Source organism: Alexandromys fortis, unplaced genomic scaffold, assembly GCF_014885135.2.
Source record: "Alexandromys fortis isolate MF-2015 unplaced genomic scaffold, M_Fortis_MF-2015_v1.1 scaffold_15, whole genome shotgun sequence".
NCBI lineage: Eukaryota > Metazoa > Chordata > Mammalia > Rodentia > Cricetidae > Alexandromys > Alexandromys fortis.
Genome location: NW_026067911.1, coordinates 10,293,864 through 10,316,542, shown reverse-complemented (window position 1 = coordinate 10,316,542; position 22,679 = coordinate 10,293,864). Strand labels below are relative to the sequence as shown.

Sequence of the window (22,679 nt, the reverse complement as noted above, 5' to 3'; positions counted from 1 at the left end):
GAAGACTCAAAGACGACAGAAGTTTCTTGTTTGTCTGATTTAGAAAATAACACTGTAGTTTTAGGAAGTTAACACCAAGCTTTCAAGCAACTTTCAAGAAGTTACCACCAAAATCTGAAAATTGATTCACTTCTGAAAATTAAATTTTAATGGCTGATAGGAGACCCAGACAACCGCATCTAGTACATATCACTAACTATGTGAAAGTTGAATTTCTAGATAGCTTGGGTCCAGAGAGGTAGATTTGGGGAAACTATGAATAGAAATAAAGGTTAAAGACGTGGGTTAGAATAAAACAGGCATAGTTAAGGTGAAAAGAACAATGTTCAAAGCACAAAATCCTTTTTAATGTTATGTTTAATTTACCAAAAGAAATGAATGGAATCAAGTACCAAATTAAATCCTTTAAAATGTTGAGAAAGAAATTGCCATCACATATGTGTATAATCTATCTTAGTAATCTATGATTTTCCACTTAGAATTGTTTCTCTCATAACTGGGTGTGGGGAGCCAGCTTGATTTGAGCACAGTCATCGGGAGCTAATGTGGAGCTTTATGAATGGATGCTGGTGCCATCAGCATCAGAGATGTGTCTGGTATCTTTGGTATTATTACAGATAGAGAGTAAGCAGAAACGTCCCCGCTAGGATCCAGTCCCACCCAGCAGCCTTCTGACCCGGCTCATGGGGATGCCCTAGCTTTGCCGTCACCCATGACCATGACCATACCTCTCCCAGTGCAATAGTAGATCTGTCTGGCTTCATTTGTCTTGCAGAATCTTGTGACGAGTTCTCATACACACTGAAATTGTGTTTTCCACACACTGGGATATAAGGTGAAAAAAATGCAGAGATAAGCCCTTTATGGAGTTTATATCTTTGTATGTAAAACTTCCATAATCCTGATCGATTCTTATTTTAGCTTTACTTTGTACTCAGAAAATCTTAAGAGCATGTGAGCATTCTACAGCCAAGTAGGTTCTTCATGTCTACTTCCCACCAACTCAGGCTTCATTACTACTCCATAAAGCATATTTTGCGTGATTTTTCTCCATTTAAATAATTTCCTTCTAAGATTATCTATGGTGATTTAGTTTCACATCTCTGATGATCTCATTTCTAATTTGGAAGTTTCACCCTTTTCCAACCCTCTGTGTGACCTGTATTGTGACAGTATCCCCTAAATGCTTATGCGTTTTCCTCTGTATATTTTCATTGTCATTCTTAAAACACACCACAGGTATTTGAAATGTTGTTTCTTGTCCCTTATAAGTGTTTTCATCAATATTTAATATTAGCTGCCATTGGAAGGCTTCCTTGATGTATTAAAGATTATACTAAGTGCCTGACATTCGTTGCATCATTTTATCCTCTCTGAAAACCTCTGAATTGAGTAGTTCTGTTTTCCCTAATTCAGTTAAGGACACTGAATATGGGGAGCGTGGGTCTTATTCCAAAACCATACAGAAATTAACCATTAGAGCTTGTAGTTAGTGGTGAGTTCAACGTTCATCATAATTATTGTGGAAAATCTATTATGATTGTTATAGATGTACTTTAAAAGTTTACCTATTGTTAACCAATATATTTCCATTATTTAAACACTATGCAAAACAAATCCTCATTAGTGAGAGCAGGCATCAATTTGTCAATGCCAGTTCTAATTGAAAAAGATAAAATTCAGACTTATTTTTCTCCTTCTTCCATCATCACCTCACACTTTTATCAATCACGATCCCATTTCCCAAAAGACCCAGGCACTGTTTTAATATCTCTCTACCATCCCCTCTGTTGTTTTTCTACCATAATTACTCTAAACTCACCTTTATTGACAGACAATGATAAATGTGCATAAGATCAGCACACTTTGAAAATAATCATTAATTTTCATTATTCACATATTCTGGAGTTGACTTTTGTACATATATTGTTCATCAATTTTAATGTATTTTGACTCCAAAATATTAATATGCAAACACTAGCTACATTAAAGTTAGACTATATCATTATCTTTGTAAGTATATATTAATTTATGCACTGGTTATATTAAAGTCAGCATATGCATATATAAGCATATATACATATAATATCAGAGAACTTAGTGTCAGTTAATATTTCTTCTTATTTTAATATATAAATAGAAATACATACACGCGCATACATTTTAACAATACTAAACAAGCAGTGTATATTATACATTGCTCTCAGGTAATGCAATGCTTATATTCTCTACTACATTCCTTTCATCACTTTTCATAACTGAAACATTGATTTCATTTATATTTTCTCAAACACTATAACAAATGGGCTTGTGATTATGTTTGAAATAAAACTGAAAACATCACCACAGCCTGTATATTGTATCTTCTCTGGAAGTCACTGTCCAATATGTTAGCCACTAGCTTTAGCTGGCTATTTGAAATGAATTAATTAAAATAAGTAAAGTTCAAATTCAGTTTATCAGTTATACTAGTCCCATTTCAACTATCTAAAGTCCATTTATGACTAATGACTAGCATTTTATAGAGAGCACACACAGAACATTTTCCATTGTCATGGAAATTCTACCGGGCAATACTGATTTAGGAATTCAATCTCCTAAAGACAACCCCTAAGTCAATCTTTAGGATTTCCCCTTAAGATTATTTTCTTCTTCTAACCCTTGCTCTTTCATTATGCTCAATATTTAGGTTTTATTAATTTTCTACAGTCTACCGCTTTGCCATAATAGTACTGGGAATACTTTGCGCTACAAGATTGATAATGTCAGTGCTCACAGATTTAAAGTCTGCTGTGAGTTCCCTTAAAGCAATAGATGTTGAGCACCTTCTCTGTCATTCCCTAGCCTCCTAAATATAAAATATATTTTATAAAGTATAAAATATAAAGAAAGGCATTTCTTCAAACTCTCTAGGGGAGAGTGCAACCACTATGAATCACAGTGATAAAAGCCATGTGGTACTTGTTGAGAATTTTGTTTCTAGAGTTGGAAAGGAACTTAGTGGTGTATTACTTTTTAAGAACAAGTTATGATTTTAGCTCAAAAAAATTTGTATTTCTACCACTGTCCACAACTTTATACTCTGAGCTTGTTTCTTTCCTTGAATTTCTTTTTTTTTAATATTCTGAAGCCACTGAGACCCATGTATGAATGGTAAATTAGGGGATTTATAGCCATGGAACATAGATGATAACTGGCCAAGATGAATGAAGGCTCTATATTGTATGAATATTTTCTCCGAACTGAAACATTTTCACCCAGAGGCTCAGCAGGTTCACATATTAGTCATCATCTTACTGAAATCAATGAGACTCAGGAAACTCACAATACCCATGAGTCCTCACCCTCTCCTTACAGTTCTATAGGCATTATGCAGTGCCCTGTGTTGAGGAGACCTTCAGTGGTATAGCTAGCTGCCTTCCAGTTGTGCAGGGAACTCCAGTGATACATCTTTGGTTAGTCATCATTTAGGCTGATGTGGATCTTTAAGTGAGGCAACTGAATGAGTCCCTAATACCCAATACTTCTGAAAGCAATCCAGCTATATGCTAATGCAATCAATGCTAATGAACTCATTGTTTGTTCAACTCTGGTTGCATAAAATTGATTCTTTGATCTGTCTTGCCCTTCCAATTTGAGTTGACTAGAAACTGATTCCCTGGTAAAAGTCATATAATATAACACCGTAATCTGGGCTTTGTAGGCATAGAATCTGGACTGAGATATCTATATACTTAAAGAGACTAAAGCCAAGGTTTAATTAATATACATCTTTTAGAAATTCTATTTATTCTATTGTACTTCACTTTCCTAGTAATTGAAAATGAATACCAATTCACAAATTTCATCCTTCCAGTATGAAAACTAAATTGTCTTCCAGAACAACCTTTCAAAAACAAAGCAAATTTGTCCAGCAACATATATGCAGTGGTTTGTTGTGAGTAGTTAATGTTATGAAACTATTAGGTATTATAGTGATGAAATGCTCATTCTGTCTCTGTGAGAGAAGAAAGCCAAAGGCCTGGCCATCTTTTTATCCACAGAAGCAATACTGGCCCTGCCCGCATTTCCACAGATTCTCCTGTCCATCTCTTTACTGGAAAATGCAGAATGTGGGCAGAAGCTCATCAGGCATCAGAACAATTCATATTCAAGGAATAGATTACTATGAAGTGGGAATATCTAGAATAGGTTATATTTTTTAATTTTTTTATTTAAAATTTTTAAATTTTACATACTAACTTCCATTCGCCCTCCCTCCCCTTCTCCCGCTCTCCCATCTTCCCCCCTCCCACTTCACCCTACCCCTGTGCACTCCTGAGAGGAAGTAAGAGCTCACTTGGGGAGTCAAAAAAGTCTGGTATACCAAGTTGAGGCAGAAAACGCTATAGGTTTTATAAAATAAAAATTTCTCAGATGGCCGCATCCTTTAAAAAAAACTAAAACAAAATGTTTAAGAATTTAGAGATTAAGATTGATATTCAGAATACAAAAATTAAAATTATGTCTCATGACTTCAAGATTAATTTAATTAGAATTGAAAACACTTTTCATTCATCATTTATAACAGCAGTTTTAGACTTCTTGATGGATTCTTGTTGTACTCATGGAGTAATTTTACTATCCTAATTTATAACAGGCTGTCTGTTGGCTTTTGCCAGGCTCATATTTATACCTAGGGTCCTGCCACTTTGCAAGCAAGTTAGTTAATGGCTGTCTCCAGTTTATTAGTAAGCTTAATTAAATCAGATAAAGTAAAGAACTATAGCTCACCCATCTTTGTGGCGTTCTACTACCTAACACAAAGCTATCATTGCAATGTGAATAGAAATCCTTTTATTCAGTAACCATCTATCGAGCTTTTTCTTTTATGTCGTAAAGCTCTGGGCATGGGAAGAACACAGGGCTGTAGTTAAGCATGTGGGCTTCAGCCGGGCGGTAGTGGCGCATGCCTTTAATCCCAGCACTTGGGAGGCAGAGGCAGGCGGATCTTTGTGAGTTCGAGACCAGCCTGGTCTACAAGAGCTAGTTCCAGGACAGGCTCCAAAACCACAGAGAAACCCTGTCTCGAAAAACAAAAAAAAAAAAAAAAAAAAAAAAAAAAAAAAAAAAAAAAAAAAAAAAAAAAAAAAAAAAAAAAAAAAAAAAGAATGTGGGCTTCGCCATGAGAAAGAATCTGATCTGTCTGTAATATACTATGCCCAGTTTCCTCAGCTATAAAATAAGTAGAATAATAGCGTTTCTTCTCAGTTGAAGATGCAGTAAGATAATGCATGCAACTTGCTAAAGATACCTTGCTGCATGAGCAACAGTTATAAGCCAGTTGCACAGAACAGGCTATACATTTTCTAAACTGCATTAGTTAATGACACATTGAGTCTGGGATCCCAGATCCCAGTACTTGGAGGCTGAAAAGTTCAAGACCCTGCTTCAAAAGAGAAAGGAAAAAGATTGTTTACAATACAACCATAACCCCTGCACATTAAATAGAAGCCCAATAAGGAAAGAACTTCTGCCATTTTATTCCATTATTGTATACCTGTGGTCTAAAATAATGCCTGAAGAGGCTCTTAAAATCTTTATGATAATAAAGATTTTAAAGAAATTAATGAATTAGAATGTTTTAAATAAAAACTATTTTCTTTTATTGTTTTAATTTTCACTGCTTGTATCTTCACTATACATAGTACTATATTACATAAGGTCATTTTATGAAAATACATAATTTCCTTGAGTATATTCCTGCATTCCCAAGTCCCCCTGCTTCTCTCCTCTTCCGTTAGTCTCCTTTGTTCCTGTAGGCAGCTTTGTTTCTACTTTTATGAGATACATGCTTATATGGGTTTATGTATCTATATAAAATTAGTAAGACATATGAGAGTAAAACATCTGTCTTTCTGAGCCTGGCTCAATCTGCTTAAGATGGTTACATCCAGTTGCTCTTAGGTGTGTGTGTGTGTGTGTGTGTGTGTGTGTGTGTGTGTGTGTTATTTATTTAATGGAATTGAGTTAGAATCACAAATATGAAAAACTTTGCCTATCACAGCTACCATAACTGACACTTATTTCCCAAGATGAGTCTGAATCAGGAAGTGTGTCACCCTAAAGCATTGTCATCTCAGTCATCTGTATGGTTTCAGAAGTACCTAGAAAGTTAGTTAAAAGCAACCAACAAATTCTGCTGTATGCTGAAAGAAATCTCATAGGCAGAGTTCAACCTCTTGGTATTATTCCATCTTACAATTCAAAAGAAAATGAAAAATTCAACAATTGCACATTAAAAACAAGCATTATATTAAGACATTTAATTCAGAAAAACTAAAGAAAATAAATATTAGTAGAAGGTCACAACCAAAGAAGGGAAGCCTAATACTGAAGTAAGTGATTTTATATACAATATTATTATAAAATGTTTTTAAATACCATGTAATTAAACTAAAACCTTTGTTATTGAAAGGCAAGGCAACTTATTCATTATTGATGAAATAGTCTGTCTCCATTGCTTCACAGTGAGTTTCCAGAAACACTAATGCCACCGAATACCCATAGGTGGTAAGCATTAAATGCAGGTGTCAATTTGGCATAAGATGCAGACAAAGGGCTCTACTTTCAGAGAAGTTGAATTGAGTGCTGTCTATAGTCCTTACTATCATCTTTGCAGATAATATTTAAAAGTGTGTCTGGAGCTCTGGGGGGAGCTGGGGAATTCATCCATTAGTAAACCTTAAGTCCCAGCCACCAGCCTTCTCTGTGTGTTATATGTGTGTATGCTATGCGTATGTTTCTATGTGTGTATTGCATCATGTGTACCATTTGTGCTGGTTCTCACCTTCAACCTTGCTTGAGTCGAAGATTGTTGGTGTTCACCTCTTCACATACGCCAGTCTACTTGTCCCCTGAGTTTCCAGTCATCCCCTAGCTCCACCTCCTATCTTACCATAGGAGTACAGGGATTACAGACCCACACGACAGCTTTACCTTGGTTCGAAAGATGCAAACATATGCCTTCACACTTACTTGGCAAGTGTTTTACTAAAGTGGCATCTCTTTGGTTCCTTTTATTTTTTATGAATGTAGCATACAGGTGTGCATGTGTGCAGCTGGACGTGTGGGCACATGTATGGTCATGCACATGGAGACCAGAGGTCACTGTTCAGTTCCTTTAACGGTCACTCTCTCTCCACCCAATCTTGAGTGCGGTGTGTGTGGTGTATACATAAACCCAACCAAGGCCAGAAATTGTTATCAAACATTTTCCTTTATCGATCTCCACCTTATTTTTGAGACAAGGTCTCTTACTGAACCAGGGACCCACCATTTGGATGGACTGATTGACCAGTGAGCTCTGGAGATCCTCCTATTCCATTGCTGGTATAAAATACTAAACCTGATGTTTGTGGGTGCTCATGTTTGCACATCAAGTTCATTATCCTCTGAAATATCTCTTTAACCCTTCCACATTATCTTTTGTGATGGGTTTTGGTGTGGGAGAATTGTCTGTATTCTGTCAATCATGTTCTAAATAAACACTGATTGGCCAATAGCCAGGCAGGAAGTATAGGCAGGAAAACCACACAGGAAGTAGAGGCAGATCAGAGAGAACAGGAGTATTCTGGGAAGAAGGAAGCTCTTTCCGCAGTCCTGCCCAGATCATCAAAGAAGCAGAATGTGACTTGCCTTGCTGAAAAAGGTACTGAGTCGTATGGCTAACATAAATAAGAATAATGGGCTATATAAGTTATAAGAGTAAATAAGAAGTTTGAGCTAATGGGCCAATCAGTTTATAACCTAATGTAGACTCTCTGTGTGATTTTCTCTGGGACTAAAGGGCTGGGGGACCGGGCGGGACAGAGACCCCAACGAGCCTGGCCCTCATGTTACAGGGTTTTCTCACTGAACTCAAGGTCACGGACTAGCCGAGCTGGTCAGAAAGCTCTGGTGATCCACCTGTGTCCCCAGCAGTAAGTTATAAAATACACACTACTGCTTCTTTTTTTTCTCTCTTGGTTCTGAGGATTCAAAAGCAAGTCATTATCCTGAGTGAGGTAAGCCAGACCCAAAAAGAGGAACATGGGATGTACTCACTCATATTTGGTTTCTAGCCATAAATAAAGGACATTGAGCCTATAATTCGGGTTCTTAGAGAAGCTAAATAAGAAGGAGAACCCAAAGAAAAACTTATAGGCATCCTCCTGATTATTAACCTTCATCAGGCGATGAAAGGAGACAGAGACAGAGACCCACATTGGAGCACCGGACTGAAATCTCAAGGTCCAAATCAGGAGCACCAGGAGAGAGAGCACGAGCAAGGAACTCAGGACTGCGAGGGGTGCACCCATACACTGAGACAATGGGGATGTTCTATCGGGAACTCACCAAGGCCAGCTGGCCTTGTCCTGAAAAAGCCTGGGTTAAAACCGGTCTTGCTGAACATAGCAGACAATGAGGACTACTGAGACCCCAAGAACAATGGCAATGGGTTTTTGATCCTACTGACCTATTGGTTTTGTGGGAGCCTAGGCAGTTTGGATGCTCACCTTACTAGACCTGGATGGAGGTGGATGGTCCTTGGACTTCCCACAGGGCAGGGAACCCTGATTGCTCTTTGGGCTGACGAGGGAGGGGGACTTGGCTGGGAGAGGGGGAGGGAAAGGGGAGGCAGCAGTGGGGAAGAGACAGAAATCTTTAATTAATTAATAAAGAAATAAATTAATTAATTAAAAAAATAAAATAAAAAAATAAAAAAAAACCTTCACGAGTCATCTCCCCATCCTCAATAGCCTTTCATTGTTTGCTTTCCATGGAAGTCACTGACTTCTGTGTATGCCTTCAAAAGTACATGAGAAGGTTGTTCTTATTGTAAGGCATCAGGTGCTTAGGAAGTAATAATCAATTAATAAAGGAAAACTTCATTGTATATCCAAAATCTTTTCTATAGTAGATATTGGAACTGTCTTCCTTACCTTCCAGTGGTTTGTAGTCTAACGGAAAACACAGCAATGCAGGAAAAAGTGTGAAAACGCCTTCACAGAAGTCCTTAATAGATTTATCAGCATGCAGCACAGATAGTTAGAATGGGGAGAGCGGTGAGTGCCAGCAAAGACTTCACAGGACATCTAGGAACGGAACCAGAAATGAGTGCATTACAATAGGAAGAAATAGCATGAGCAAAATCCCAGAGCCATGTGAAAGCCAAGAGAACTGGGATGTGAATGGAGCCGAAGAGGCAATGGGGAATGAAGAGTGCTGGGAGGAGGAATGCTCACAGAAGGGATGCTGATCAGGAGGCTGAAATTACGGTCGATATACGCTGGGACCATGAGCAACACTGGGAGAAATTGAGCAAGGAATTTGCTGGTGAGGTTAATGTTGTTGAAAAACTATTTTGAGGCATATAAGAAAGAACAGAACCCCAAGAAACTTGAAGTTGTCTTTAAAATGTATTTTTCTATCCTAATTTTCCCTAAGTTCATTGGTAAGCTTTTATTTCCAAAGCTACAGTCTTCAGTTCAAGTAGTTCGTATCCAACGTTGTAGAAGAAAGGAATCTTAAAAAAATAAAAGGCAATTCAATGTAACTTTTTATTCCCTTTCTGTAACATAATACTCCTTGAATCTCCTAGTGTTAGATACACTCATGTTGTCTTGATAATTCTTTCGCATTATGTAAAGAAAGTTAACCAAAGTGATTCTGATGGAAGGGGAAGCAAACTTTAGATTCAAAAATAAATTACTGCACACATTGAATTATATATGCTTAAGCACTCATTTAGACAATGATTCCATCATAAAAAACAGAAATTTGCATCCAAAAAAGTTTGAAATGCCATCCATTCAGTAGCAACACTGCTCTTTTGCTCCTAAACATTCTCAAATTGTGTCTATCACTGAGCTAGCTTTCCTCAGAAGAGTCTTGGATATTTTGTGTATAATTTGAAAGTATTATGTCTATATTGTTTTCCTTTCTTTATAAACAGATTATGTTCTTTTTAATATCCTAACTTGATTAAAGGCATTCCTAAGGTAGTTTACATGCTTTAGAAAACCGTGACACCTTTAAAAATTCAAGCTGTCAAAATAACATTAATCTAAAGTGTAGAAAATTCCAGTTGTTTTTCATATTGCTTAGAAACACCAAATGTCAACAAAAATGTATAAAATAAAATAAATACATGTGAACAAGACACGTATTTTTCTAAATTCTAGTATTCAAAGTACAAACATTCTTGAGAGCATCCTAACTTATTAAAATCCTTATTATATGTAAAGCTTATGTACAAAAGCAAGACAAGACTATCACAGTCTTAGACATGCAGGTAGGTGTTAAAGTGCTGATGTCATGATGATGTCAGCCACTTCCTAAAATGGCTTAACGGTTTATGAAACACTCAACTGCTTAAACCTCAGTAATATCCCCATGAGATGCAGCGCTACACAGCGCAGACTCTGACCTGAGGAAGTGATTTCTGCATTTAGTTGTTTGCATTTTTTGTTTTTATTATTATTATTATTACAAATTTTCACCTCCTTCCCTCCTCCCATTTCCCTCCCCCTCCCCCTACTCCCCTTTTCCCCTTCTCCAGTCCAAAGAGGAGTCAGGGTTCCCTGGCCTGTGGGAAGTCCAATGTCCTCCCCCCTCCATCCAGGTCTAGGGAGGTGGGGATCCCAACAGACTAGGTTCCCACAAGGCCAGTACATGGAGTAGAATCAAAACCCAGTGTTCCTTGAGCAGCTGAGGAGAGGGCGCCTGAACTGGCCCTATACTATAGCCACTCTGATGAATATCTTGCGTATCACCATACAACCTTCATCTGGCGATGGATGGAGATAGAGACAGAGACCCACACTGGAGCACTGGACTGAGTTCCCAAGGTCCAAATGAGGAGCAGAAGGAGAGACAACAAGAGCAAGGAAGTCAGGGCCACTAGGGGTGCACCCATCCACTGTAACGGTGGGGCTGATCTAATGGGAACTCACCAAGGCCAGCTGGACTGGGACTGATGGAGCATGTGATCAAACTGGTCTCTCTGAACGTGGCTGACATGGAGGGCTGACTGAGAAGCCTAGTTGTTTGCTTTTTAAAGGGGGTCTACTGAGAAGAACTTAGTTCCCTTCCTAGAAACAGAGTTCTTTCACAAGTCACAGATGTTCTAACATCTACAGGAGAACCACAGCACTCTTTTAAAGGGTATACACTTTGCTAAAGGTACAACCTTTTAAAAATATAAAGCCAGTATGTCTATAAGAAAATCACCTATGATTTTTCAAGTGAAAATAATGGGAAACCAAGGCACATTAGAGTTGCGGAGGGACCCTACTGAAATTGGGGAATCTTATTTCTAGGTTTTACTACCCACATCTGTAAGAGTTACAAAGAACTGCACAGTTACATTGGGTCAATAGAATCAAAGTAAACCTACGGTCTTGACAATGGGACTGAAACTCCTTGTTGTTTCGTTTCTTCAAGTACAGTGTTTTACATTTTTTTTTTCAGCCTTTTTTCAAGCTTACCTTGGCTATATATACAGAAGCCTAAAAAGATTCATAACTCATGTAAATTTTCACATTCAACCTTTATCCTTCTAATGAACACATTTAAAGTTACATTTCACATATAATATTAGTATGAATCATGATTTTAAAAGTGTTTTAATTGTAGGTAGAAAAAGCTTAAAGCCTAGCTGGTGTTATTTCCCTTGTAGAGAATCAAAACACATTTCACAAATATGGAAAGAGGAAGATATGCCAGGGAAGGAAGAGTTAGAGGGATTAATATGACCAGCATATATTGCATATATGTGAGATTTTCAAAGACTAAAATAAGAATATAAAAAAAATCATAGAAAGTGTGAAAGGGAAGCACAACAGAATTACTTTCTCTCCCTAATGAGATCCACGCATGGTTAATACCATTTATAGATACATTAGAAATCACTAGAATTATTACTTTGAGTTTGAGTTCCATACTAATGAAAACAAAGCCACTTTTTAAATGTTTAATTTTATGCATGTGTGAGTGAGCGAGTGAATGAGTGAGTGAGTGGGTGGGCGGGTAGATGTGGGAGTGGGGTGTGCAAGTGCCTTCCAAGATAAACACGTGAAGGACAGAGGACAGTTTGTGTGAGTCTGTGCTCTCCTACCACCATGGATTATAGATGCCAAAAATCAGATACTCAGACTTGTGCAGCAATGGTTTACTTGGTAAGCTATCTCACAGGCCTTGAACACGAAGTTGCTTCAAATGAATACAAGGTAATAAAATTATATTAAAAAGAAATTATGTATGTGATTATTTGGGTGTAGCTTAGTAATCCTTCGTAGTATCACATATACACGTAATTTAAATAGAATTAAATGCATAGTATTTTTTACATAATAAGATGCAAAATCATTTTAGCTTCATCATACTTACAGGTATGTACACAGCAGGAAAAGAAGCTTAATATTACATAGTTTCAAAATCTCTTATATGTCTGTGTGTAGCAATTAAAACAGTAACAACTTATATGCAATACAGGAAGGATAATATAAATCTGGACAAGGAAAAGAAAAAGTTACAAGATCTTCACTGAGTTATACAAAATTATAATACTCTAAAGCTTGTCCCACAGAAGAACAAGGTGATCTCTGAAGTTACAAGGCAGTGAATTCAGAATTATAAAAAGGAAATATTACTTCACGATCTTTAGTTAACCTGTAGCTACAGTTCCACTGGTTGCCATAAAATCAAATTCCGTGGTTGAATTTAAAAGCTGGATAATTTTATAGCCACTCATAACACCAGGGTTCAGGTCCATCACCTTCAGTGGCTGGAACAGAATGATCGTACGAATAGACTATAAGTTAAGGCGGTAGGTGGTATGAGGCGTGGCCTTAATAGTTAAATATTGGTTCCTTGCAGTTAAATGACAGCTGCCACTTAGGTCTCGCATAAGACATACATGAAAGCAATAATTAAGGATAGAGGCCCCCAGAAGCTGCCTTTGCAAGTCTCAATTTAATAATTCCCTATGAAATCTGCCTGTCAATTTCAGACCCACGTGCACAGAAGGCCTGCACCTTGACAGAATACTGGTATTTGTCAGGTGGGTGCTAGAATTTGCTAGTTCATCCTAAGTGAGCTTCCATTTCCAAGTGGAAGTTTTGCTGTCCCCAGTATCCTCTATTCTCTTCTGCAAGGTGTTTAGCTTATAACATTTCCTGTATGCATCACCAATGTAAAAAATAATGCCTTCTCTATGAAAATATTTAAATTGCTTTTAAAATATTGCCCTTTCATCTTTCAATATTTTTAAATTGTCATTACTTATATATCTGTGCCTTCACCTTCTGCCTCTCTAAACTGGAATGCTATTCCTGGATCCTCTTGTTTAGAGGGTCCATTTTAATTCAGGTTTCTCCAGCAAGTTATCTGTGCTGTGCTGGTCTCAGATAAAAAATAACAGCATCACCACCCAGCATGTACATCCAAACACTGTATTTCTAGTATTTACCTATTTCAGAATTTTAAAATATACGTTAACATATGTGTACTTCCTTTTGCTCAAATCTCTTTTAGAATGAAGCAAATCATAAAGAGGAGCTATCCCCAAGTCATCCATGGTGCGGTTTACAGTTTATCTTTTGAATCTGCAATGCGCAAATTGCTTGGTACATACCTATGACACAAATGAATAATTGAATGAATGTGGTTTAATGTTCATATGGGGGCATACTTCCTTGAGCAATTACTAAGAATTACTTTCTGGTACACATGTTACTAACATTTTAAATATGGTTTTATATGTCTTCCAGCTAGCAGTTGTTTTTTCTTACTACTGAAATTTATAATTCTTAAAACTCATAAAAGAAAGCACACCTCTGAAAATGTTGTTCTTAGGTCCAGTATTCATATAAAAAAATAATACTGCAATAAAAAATAAGTAAAAGACTTCTGATAATACCCTTGTTTTAAACACAATTTTCTGGTTGTTTCTGGGCAGGGTTGACTGAAGCACCAAAAATATCATTTTGTTAACCTGCTTCTTCCATCTAGTGGCAAAAAGCAGTAAGAAACAATGTATTTCAAAAAACGAAATGAGCAGATTTTGTTCTAGATGTCGTTTTAGGAAATCCTGACAGTGGGCATTCAGCATCCAATGTTTACTTTTAAGCACACAACAATTTGAGCAGATTGACAGTGTTCAGAAAGTGGCACCTGTCAAAGTTGCTTAAAATCATGCAAATTCTTGCACGTTTTCACAAAGACTTTAGGGCAAGATGTAAAGTCTTATAACATTCCACGTTAAATTAGGATGGATTTGTTTATGAATATCTAGTCAACATTCAGGAACAAGTTGTTGGCTAACTTTAGAGTTCCACGATTTTCTTTGCTGAGTCCTTTGCTAGGATTCCATGCTATTGTAACTCTTAGGAGGACCAGCATGAATCCCAAAACTGAACAGTCTCATTGGCCTTGCCTCAGAAGAAGCTTTTGTAATAATAGGCAGGAAAATGCTTGATGACCTAAGGCAAGGAGTCCGTGGAAGAGGGAGGCAGAGGTCAAAGGAGGAAGAATCGGCTACTGTGCCATGAGAGCTACGACAAAGACGTTAAGGAAACATTATTTACAATGTGAATAGCATAATTTTTGCACTCCCTTTGCCATCAGCTCATCCCTAACACGTAAAATTTGACTGTCCTTCCAACATATCCCATTTGCCCCAATGCAAGAGTGATTAAAGAGGCAGAAGTTATCTTAGGCTATGCAGAAAGGGAAGAACATTCTCCAAGATGGAAAACTTAATCCTTTCTCTCATTTCAGTAAAACAGTCAAAAATGTGTAGTGATATTATAAATTAAGTGCTTTTGACATTTTAAATGTTAAAATTATACAACAAAATATAAGTATTCGTGGATATAATGATTATTTCTAACACCATATTTTTATAAAAGAATTTATTTCCTTGATTTTGTAATTTTCAAGAAGAGAAAGATGAGTAATTTGCCTAACAGCTTAACCCCAAAGCAAATGTACGATTAGTAGAATTGTGTTGCTTCCTCCAGCCTCAAGAGGAAGAAAGCTAAAGCTTTTCTGCTCTGTACATGGTCGTGGGAAGCAAAGGAAAGTGGGTGGGAATGGAATGGAAAGGATGAGGTGAAGAAAATGCAATCATTGGCAAATATCCTAGGACAGAGCGCATCGGCGGTTACATTGTCCCAGTCCTCCTGTGGCGAGTTTCTCCAGAGAGGGCTGAGGAAAGACAGACAATGTGCTAGAAGGTTGTTGAAGCCATTGGCATTGATTAGATGCTCCAGTTCAAGGGTTATTAGGCCAGAGACTTCATTTAGAGAGTTGTAAATTTTTCTGTCAACTATTCACTAGCAAAAGGCCTAAGGAAACCAAATATCCTTATGCTTCACACACACACACACACACACACACACACACACACACACACACACACACACTAGTGATGAGTTTCATAATATTTTCTTTCAAATATATCATGTACTTTGATCATATGCACTGCCATACTATTCTCTACCTCTCCTCATACCCTCCAACTTCTATCCTCTCTTTCCCAAGCTTCTGTTTTTCTTTTCATGTCATATATCTACATATGTATAAATAATACAAGTATATGCTTCCACAAAAGCTAGGATCCACAAATTATAGGAAACATGAGATAATCATTTTCATGAACATGGCTGCCCTAATTAGGGTTACTATTGGTGTGATTAAACACCATGACCCAAGCAACTTCAGGAGGAAAAGGTTTATTTGGCTTAAACTTCCATCTCACTGTTTATCATTAAAGGAAGTCAGGACAGTAACTCAAGTAGGGCTGGAAGCTGGAGGCAGGAACTAACGCAGAGGCAATGGAGGGGAGCTGCTTACTGGCTTGATCCTCATAGCTTGCTCAACCTGCTTTTTTATGGAACCCAGGGTCACAAGTCCCGGGTGTGTTTTTTCAGCTGAAGTCTTTGCAATATTTGAATGAGGTGAGGTTAAAGCATTGTTGTTCCCCTCTTAGAAGGGGTGTAGCACAGTAAGCTTAGGTTCAAGATATTTGGCTATTTCCAGCAGTACTCCAAAATCAGAACACTAACTGAAAAAGCAACCACAACTGATGGAGGCACCCATTATGAAGGTCCAGTTGGTAATCAATTAACAATTTCCTCTACTCTAGTAATTTTGGAGTAATAAAGAAACAGGAATATATGGTGTGCAATAAGGTATTAGTTTCTATGGGTAGTGATGGACTAAAAATAAAAGAACAAAACCGGTGGTTAGTATTAAGAACAGTAGATTAAAAAGTCGAAGAGGGAAAAGTAAACTGAAGAAGGGAGCGATAAAGATGAAGAAAGAATGAAGTCACTTGTAGCTAAAGGTAGGCTGGGGGTGGGAGTTAAAGAAATGCAGCCAGACCATCTAAAACACCCCCGCACTCTAAAGTCTGAGGTCGGTAGACCCCCACTGCCTCTCCAGCTCAAGGCCATACATGTTCTTTGGTAAAAGTCTTTAAAAGAAGAAGAGGAGAAGACAACATAGCTGCTCTCCAGCAACCTAGCTTCAATCATCAGGGATCACAGCAGCCAGTGGTTACGTGCCATCTGCCACCTTCTTGCTGCTCTTTTTCTTGTCTTATGGAATAAAATTATTTTAGAAGTTTCCAGAGGTACTCCAGGTAAAGTTACCCCAATTTAGCAACCTTTCAAAAATAATCCGCAATAAATCAGTATTTCTGTAAAACTTTAACAATTAGAAGTATTCACTCTAATCACCAACATATTCCATTTCTATGTCTTAAATAAGACATTTATTGCGCTGATTTTATTATAAACAGGGGATAAAAAGTAAAAATCTCAACAGAATCTTCACAAAAAAAAAGAATTATAATCGCTCTTTTTTCATAACCTATTGTTTTTATTTGTTGAAAATAACTTTTAACAAAGAAAACTCGGAAGGTCATCAGGCAGGAATTCTGGACTGCCGGTGCAATGCTGGCGCAAGAGCAAGTGCCCTGAGCCTCTGCAGCTCCCTGGCAAAGATCAGATTTAGAGAAGGCAGAGGACGCTCAGCCAAAAGTACCTGGCTCTGTTCTCAGGCGGCAGTACATGTGCTCTTGGAGCTCTCCTACCACCCTAAAAGGCTTCACACACTCCCACCTGCAGGCTCTGGAAGAATGCCAAGAAACTGGCCTTAAAGAGGCCCTGCTTCTCTACTGGATGCAACTACAAGACAAACAGGATGGGTCACGGGGTTGGGGCACAAGCACTGTCACAATGGCGGAGGATGCTTTGAATACTGGATTGCGTCCTGAGCAGCTCCGATGTCATAATTCTCAGTCTGTAGAAGCCTAGTGAGCCAGCCACCTTCATCAGAGAAGCCCATGGACAGTATCTGCGAGAGCGACTTGATCAGTCGAGCATCAGCCTCTGGTGGGAGATGTGGGTACAGAGCAGCTTCCTTCAGCTCTGCGGGTCCTTCCTGTGAGGGGTCTAGAGAGCTTGGCCCTTCTGGTTCTGGCATCTGTAGAGACTGGCGTTCACCGGTGGATGGGTCCACTTCTTTGGAAGTCAGTTATGTCCAGTCGTCATCTCCTCCTGAGCAGTTATCAGAACTCCAGCTGTTCCCACTGTCCCACTGACTCCAGAACAATCTTTCTCATTTGCTCTGTGAGGTACTGTGAGGGGCCTTCTCCTGACTTCTGAGGAGCAGCTACTTGCCTTCTGTGCTCATGCTGGAACTGTCTAGGGCAGGTGGCTTCTCTTCCCTTCATGTTCCACATCAGTTAATGAATAACTGCTTCCCCACAGGACTCAAAAAATGACAAAAATGAGTCAGATACGTTTTAGCAAAAGTGTATCCATCAGAGCCTTTGCAGTACACTATAATATAGGCCAGGATAAGATAACCTTCATTTTTAATAATCTTTGTTTTTATATCTCTGATCGAGGAATGGTACTAAGTTTCTCTAATTACCCTCAGCTTATGATTAATAATATTTACCTTGGATTAATAAAATTATCCTTGGATGCATTTGTTTATTGATAACATGAGAGACGTGTGGTAAATATGTACTCAGAACATGATAAGACCAATATCACAAAGCCTAAGTCAGAAGGTAATTTATAATATATAAATAATTATTATTGTTTGTGATTCACTATTCTCTAAAAATAATGAGAACTTTACTAATAAAGAAAAAATAGTTATCAATATATTTGCATAAGTAAAAACATTTTTAGTACAACAAGCCTCCGGTCTTTAGTAATTAATAGTTATATATTATACATTAAAATTGATGAACTATATTAAATATCTTACATTTACTCAAAATTATTTGCAAGACTTCCCGGTTGTATGGTGTTATTCAGGCATAATTTTGTCTCTTAGGGAGCTTATCATTTAATTGGTAGATGACTGACTAGATAAGATGAAGTTCAAAATTTGAAATAGAGCAAGAAAGACATGCATAGAGAAAATTTTACTAAACTTTACATGTTTAGCAGAATGAAGTCATGTTCATTCTTTCACTCTATCATGTTTGAGCCAACTGCTTTAGTGAGATTTTAATTTACATTTTTCTACTTTGTGAGAGGAAACTGTGAAAATGTATTTTCCCGTCTCACTAATCATAACATAACTAGACTACGTGCATAGTTCTGAATGTCTTGACTTGTGGGTTATAGAAGAAAAGGGGAAAGTTCCCAAGTGTAGCACCTGCACTGTGGGGCAGTTCACGAGTTGGGCAAGGGGCTGGGGATTAAAGAGCACAAGAGAAGTGGGTCATTACTGAAGAGAGAATGCAGAATGCCATTTATTCAAGCTTAGAGAAAGCCTTATATACCTAACTGCTGCAGAGTGGAAATCCTCCAGGCAGGTGGGAAATTACCAGGCTCAAGATCTTCAAAAAGGTGAAAGTAATGCCAACTATTTCCAAAGCTCTTCTGAGGGTAAAGCGAGAATTTTTTGTAAGTCATCCTGGGATGATCCCTGGTCATAAAAACTATCCAATAAATATCTGCTCCCTCCCAACCCCTAAAAAAAAAAAGATGGGGCAAACAACTCCCCTATAGCTAACCACCAGGGTGGGCAGAGGGAACAAACAGATGTTTTGCCAGAAACCGCAAGCTTTCCTCAATATGAAGGTAGAGGAGGAGAGGTAGACCTTTGGGCCCTATACCCAAGTTCCCAAAATTCAATCCTTCTGTCTCTTTCTCTCTCTCTTTCTATGTGTGTGTGTGTGTGTGTGTGTGTGTGTGTGTGTGTGTGTGTGTGTAAATAAGATTAAGGACTCAGAAGTATGTAAGTGATCACTTTGCTGACAGGTTATATTGATAGTTTTATGACCAAAAGTCACCAACAGAGGTTACAGAAATTATAGGATTTATACTGAAGTGATCCATGCCCTATTCTTGTGAAAACCCTTGGCAGGAGAAAGAGCCATTGATAAATGATAAAGAAATATAGCTTAATATAAAGAGAAGAAATGACCTCTGAGTCCAAGCTTAGATTTACCAAAGAGAAATTAGTGTCCACAAAAAGATGCATACAAATGTGATTGGTAGCTTTATGTTCTGAGCTATAGGAAAATTTATCATTTACTAAACTAAGAAAACTTGGAGCAGATAAGGGATAGGAGCTAAGTGTATGGTTTTGGACATGTAAATATGTATTGCTCATTTGATAACTTAGTGGCATTATCAAAAGTTTGATGTTCTGGCAAAGAAGAAGAAGATTAAGATACATAGTTGGGAATCATTAATATATGCAATGTATTTTCAATCACCATATTGTCTGAGGTAACCAAATCAGTTCATGCACAGAAAGTAAAAGTTTGAATACTGAGTCTTGAGGAATCTGATTCTTATGGTATAATTAAGTAAGGAACTAGCCAAGAATTAGGACTGAAACCAGAAACACACAAGGGAATATCCACACCACTACAGTACCACCAGTCCAATGCAAATGGCACTGAGTGACTGTGGTCTAAAGCTCCGAAACAAGCCTTACCTTCTAAGTTGACTGTCTCATATATTTTGTCACAGTAACAGAGAGCTGACAAATACAAGACAACAGTGATCCATTTTTCTTCTTTCGTGTGTGGATATCCTAGGAAACAGTCAAAACATCCTTGTAAGTCAGATTGTGACAAATATCTTGGCAAACAAATTAATATTTGCTGCAGGAAAACCCTTACCTATAGGTTTCTTTCAACAGGATGTATTTAGTATGTTTAAGGTTATTTATGATTTAAAAGGTTAATAGTTACTTTTGAGACATTTGTCTTTAAAACTTAGTATATATGCACTGTGATTCTTTGAACAAAAAATGAGCCTGAGGGTGGGAAATTCTTTGGTGGGGAAAATCATAAACATGATGATCTGTGTTTAGTCTGCAGAACCCGCATAAAAAAAACAGACATAGTAATGCCCATCTGTAATCTCAGCATTCCTATGTGGAGATGGGAGCTGGAGAGAGAAAAGTGGCCAGAAGCTCACAGTCCATCTACTCCACATTTGCCATGGCATACATGCATACTAACCCAATCACAAACACACTCAAATAAAATAAAATAAAAGTATACATGTGTACTGAGTAAAATACCCCCCTCAGTAATAAATTACTGTCTTTATGAAGGATAATGACTCTTTACTCCATTTTAATTGTTTATAATAAATTAGAAAGTTTAGAATTTCATGAGTCATTGGGTAATAGGGCAACAATAGATCATTGTTCTAATTAAATGGCAGAGGAAGGTTTGATTCCTATTAACCCTCTTTTTAATCACTCTTTGAGCTACCACATAATCTAGGTAGTTACTTAAAATGCACAACATACTGCCAAGGACCAAATGAGGAGGCCTTCTCTGATTGCCTCCACTGTACATACTTTGTTGGAGACCATGGAAAGTAGAAGAGGCAAGGAATGATGCTTCTCTGCACTGGGCAGCGCATTCTATCGATTTCCAGGCATGCATCCACGGTATAAAATCAGTGTCCACTCACTGTTAGCACAGCAATGTGTAAACTTCCTGGCATGTTGCCGTGGTCTAGAGAGTGAGTATCTTGCCCTGAATAACCATCAAGAGCAATTTAGTGCACGATATTGACACTGCTGAGCTAATTACATCCTTAGAAGAGGTGTTATGGTCAAGACGAGTTAAGGATTCAAATAACCAGCTAGGCTCCATATTCATCTCAATCTGAGAAATTCCTGAAATAACATAAGCTATTCTTTAGACTGAGAAATGAGTCATCCTCTCTCTGAGGCCTTCAAGCCTGTGTGAAGCTAAGAGTACTATCTGAGTTTTGACAAAATCGTATTACTTCTAAAAGAACAGTGTTGTGCTTTATCACAAGGTCATTTTTTAAATGTTATTTTAAGTCCTTGAGATATAAAAGCATTGAAAGACTTACAAGAATGTTGGTACAGGAAGCACCAAGATGACTTCTTACTATGTGGGACCACGTGCACTTACTATATGGGATCACCTGTTCTTACTATGTGGGGTCACCTGTCCTTACTATACGGGATCACCTGTTCTTACTATGTGAGGTCACCTGTCCTTACTATACAGGATCACCTGTCCTTACTATGTGGGGTCACCTGTTCTTATTATGTTGGATAACCTGCAAAACACATTTTAAGATTTCATTTATTACTCTAGATCAAAGGGTATGTCCAATATAAAAAATAAAAAGCTCATCAACTCTCAAAAGACATAACCCCATTTGTTTCATAATCCTAGCTTTAAATTTTGTATGGGTTTTTTTTTTCAGAACACTAGAAAATGAAAGGCTTTTAATACTGCTAAACAAAAAAGAGGAAGCAACATTTTGCCCTGTAAAAACAGCATTATATGGAATCAAAAATACTTTTGTTTAAAGAAGTGTTGCGATTGTTATTGTGAGGTTTTTAAACACTTCTGAATTTTCCTAAGGTACTTAGCGCTGCCACAATGGTATGCAGTCATGAAGATAAAGTTCTTTTGATAAATGTCAGGTTCACGTTACCACAGCGATTTTTTTCATATTGACAATATATTCAATAAATGAAGAGAATTAAGCCACCTTTATCTAACACTGCTGATTGTTCAATGGATAAAAGCAAACTCAATGCAACCTTGACATATGTAAGTCCAGTTATCTCTGGTTTATTTTGCTCAAGTGAAGTTTTTGAGCATCATCTAGAATGCTACATATATCGTTTAGTTTTTAGCTAATTTTACTTTCATTTTCTTAAGACAAAATTAATGTATGTCCTGAGGAATGTTGACAAATACTCCAACTCATACAGTTATCATCTCATCAAATTATAAAACACTGTGGCTAATGTCTGGAGAAATGGCTCTGTGGTTAAGAACACCTGATGCTCTTCCAGAGGTCAGGAGTTTGGTTCCCAGAACCCATGGGTGACTCCCAATCACCTATAAATCCAACTCCAGATTTTGTGCCCTCTTGCGACCCCGGGGGCACCTGTACACACATCACACACACAATTAAAATAAAATAATAAATCTAAAAGTATAAAACATTTCAAAGACCCCAGTTAACCCTTTAATGGCAAATGGAACCCCCTACCCTTACTCAAAAGAACTACTATTTTGATGTCTCTGTCAATTTGTCTCACATGTACACGTGTGGTAGGCACATGGATGCACATGAATGTGTCATGTATATACAACTACA

At 37.6% G+C, this 22,679-nt stretch overlaps 1 protein-coding gene across 9 annotated transcripts in view; it reads right to left on the bottom strand.

The window, feature by feature from the left end:
* CUNH4orf33 (chromosome unknown C4orf33 homolog) overlaps positions 1-22,679 on the bottom strand; it is a 58,722-nt gene that overhangs the window by 7,188 nt on the left and 28,855 nt on the right. For 3 of the 9 annotated variants that reach the window (XR_007591033.1, XR_007591034.1, XM_050138408.1), the window contains 2 exons: positions 20,002-20,100; positions 15,457-18,935 (listed from right to left, as the gene is read on the bottom strand). Coding sequence is in view for 2 of the 9 variants with exons in the window: in XM_050138408.1 (XP_049994365.1) it covers positions 20,031-20,100 (70 nt within the window). In the remaining 7 variants the exon portion in view is untranslated. Of the gene's footprint in view, positions 1-728; positions 824-8,963; positions 9,117-15,451; positions 18,936-20,001; positions 20,101-20,880; positions 21,062-22,679 lie in introns of those variants that run through there. The other 6 variants (XR_007591038.1, XR_007591037.1, XR_007591035.1 and 3 more) reach the window with 6 other exon arrangements.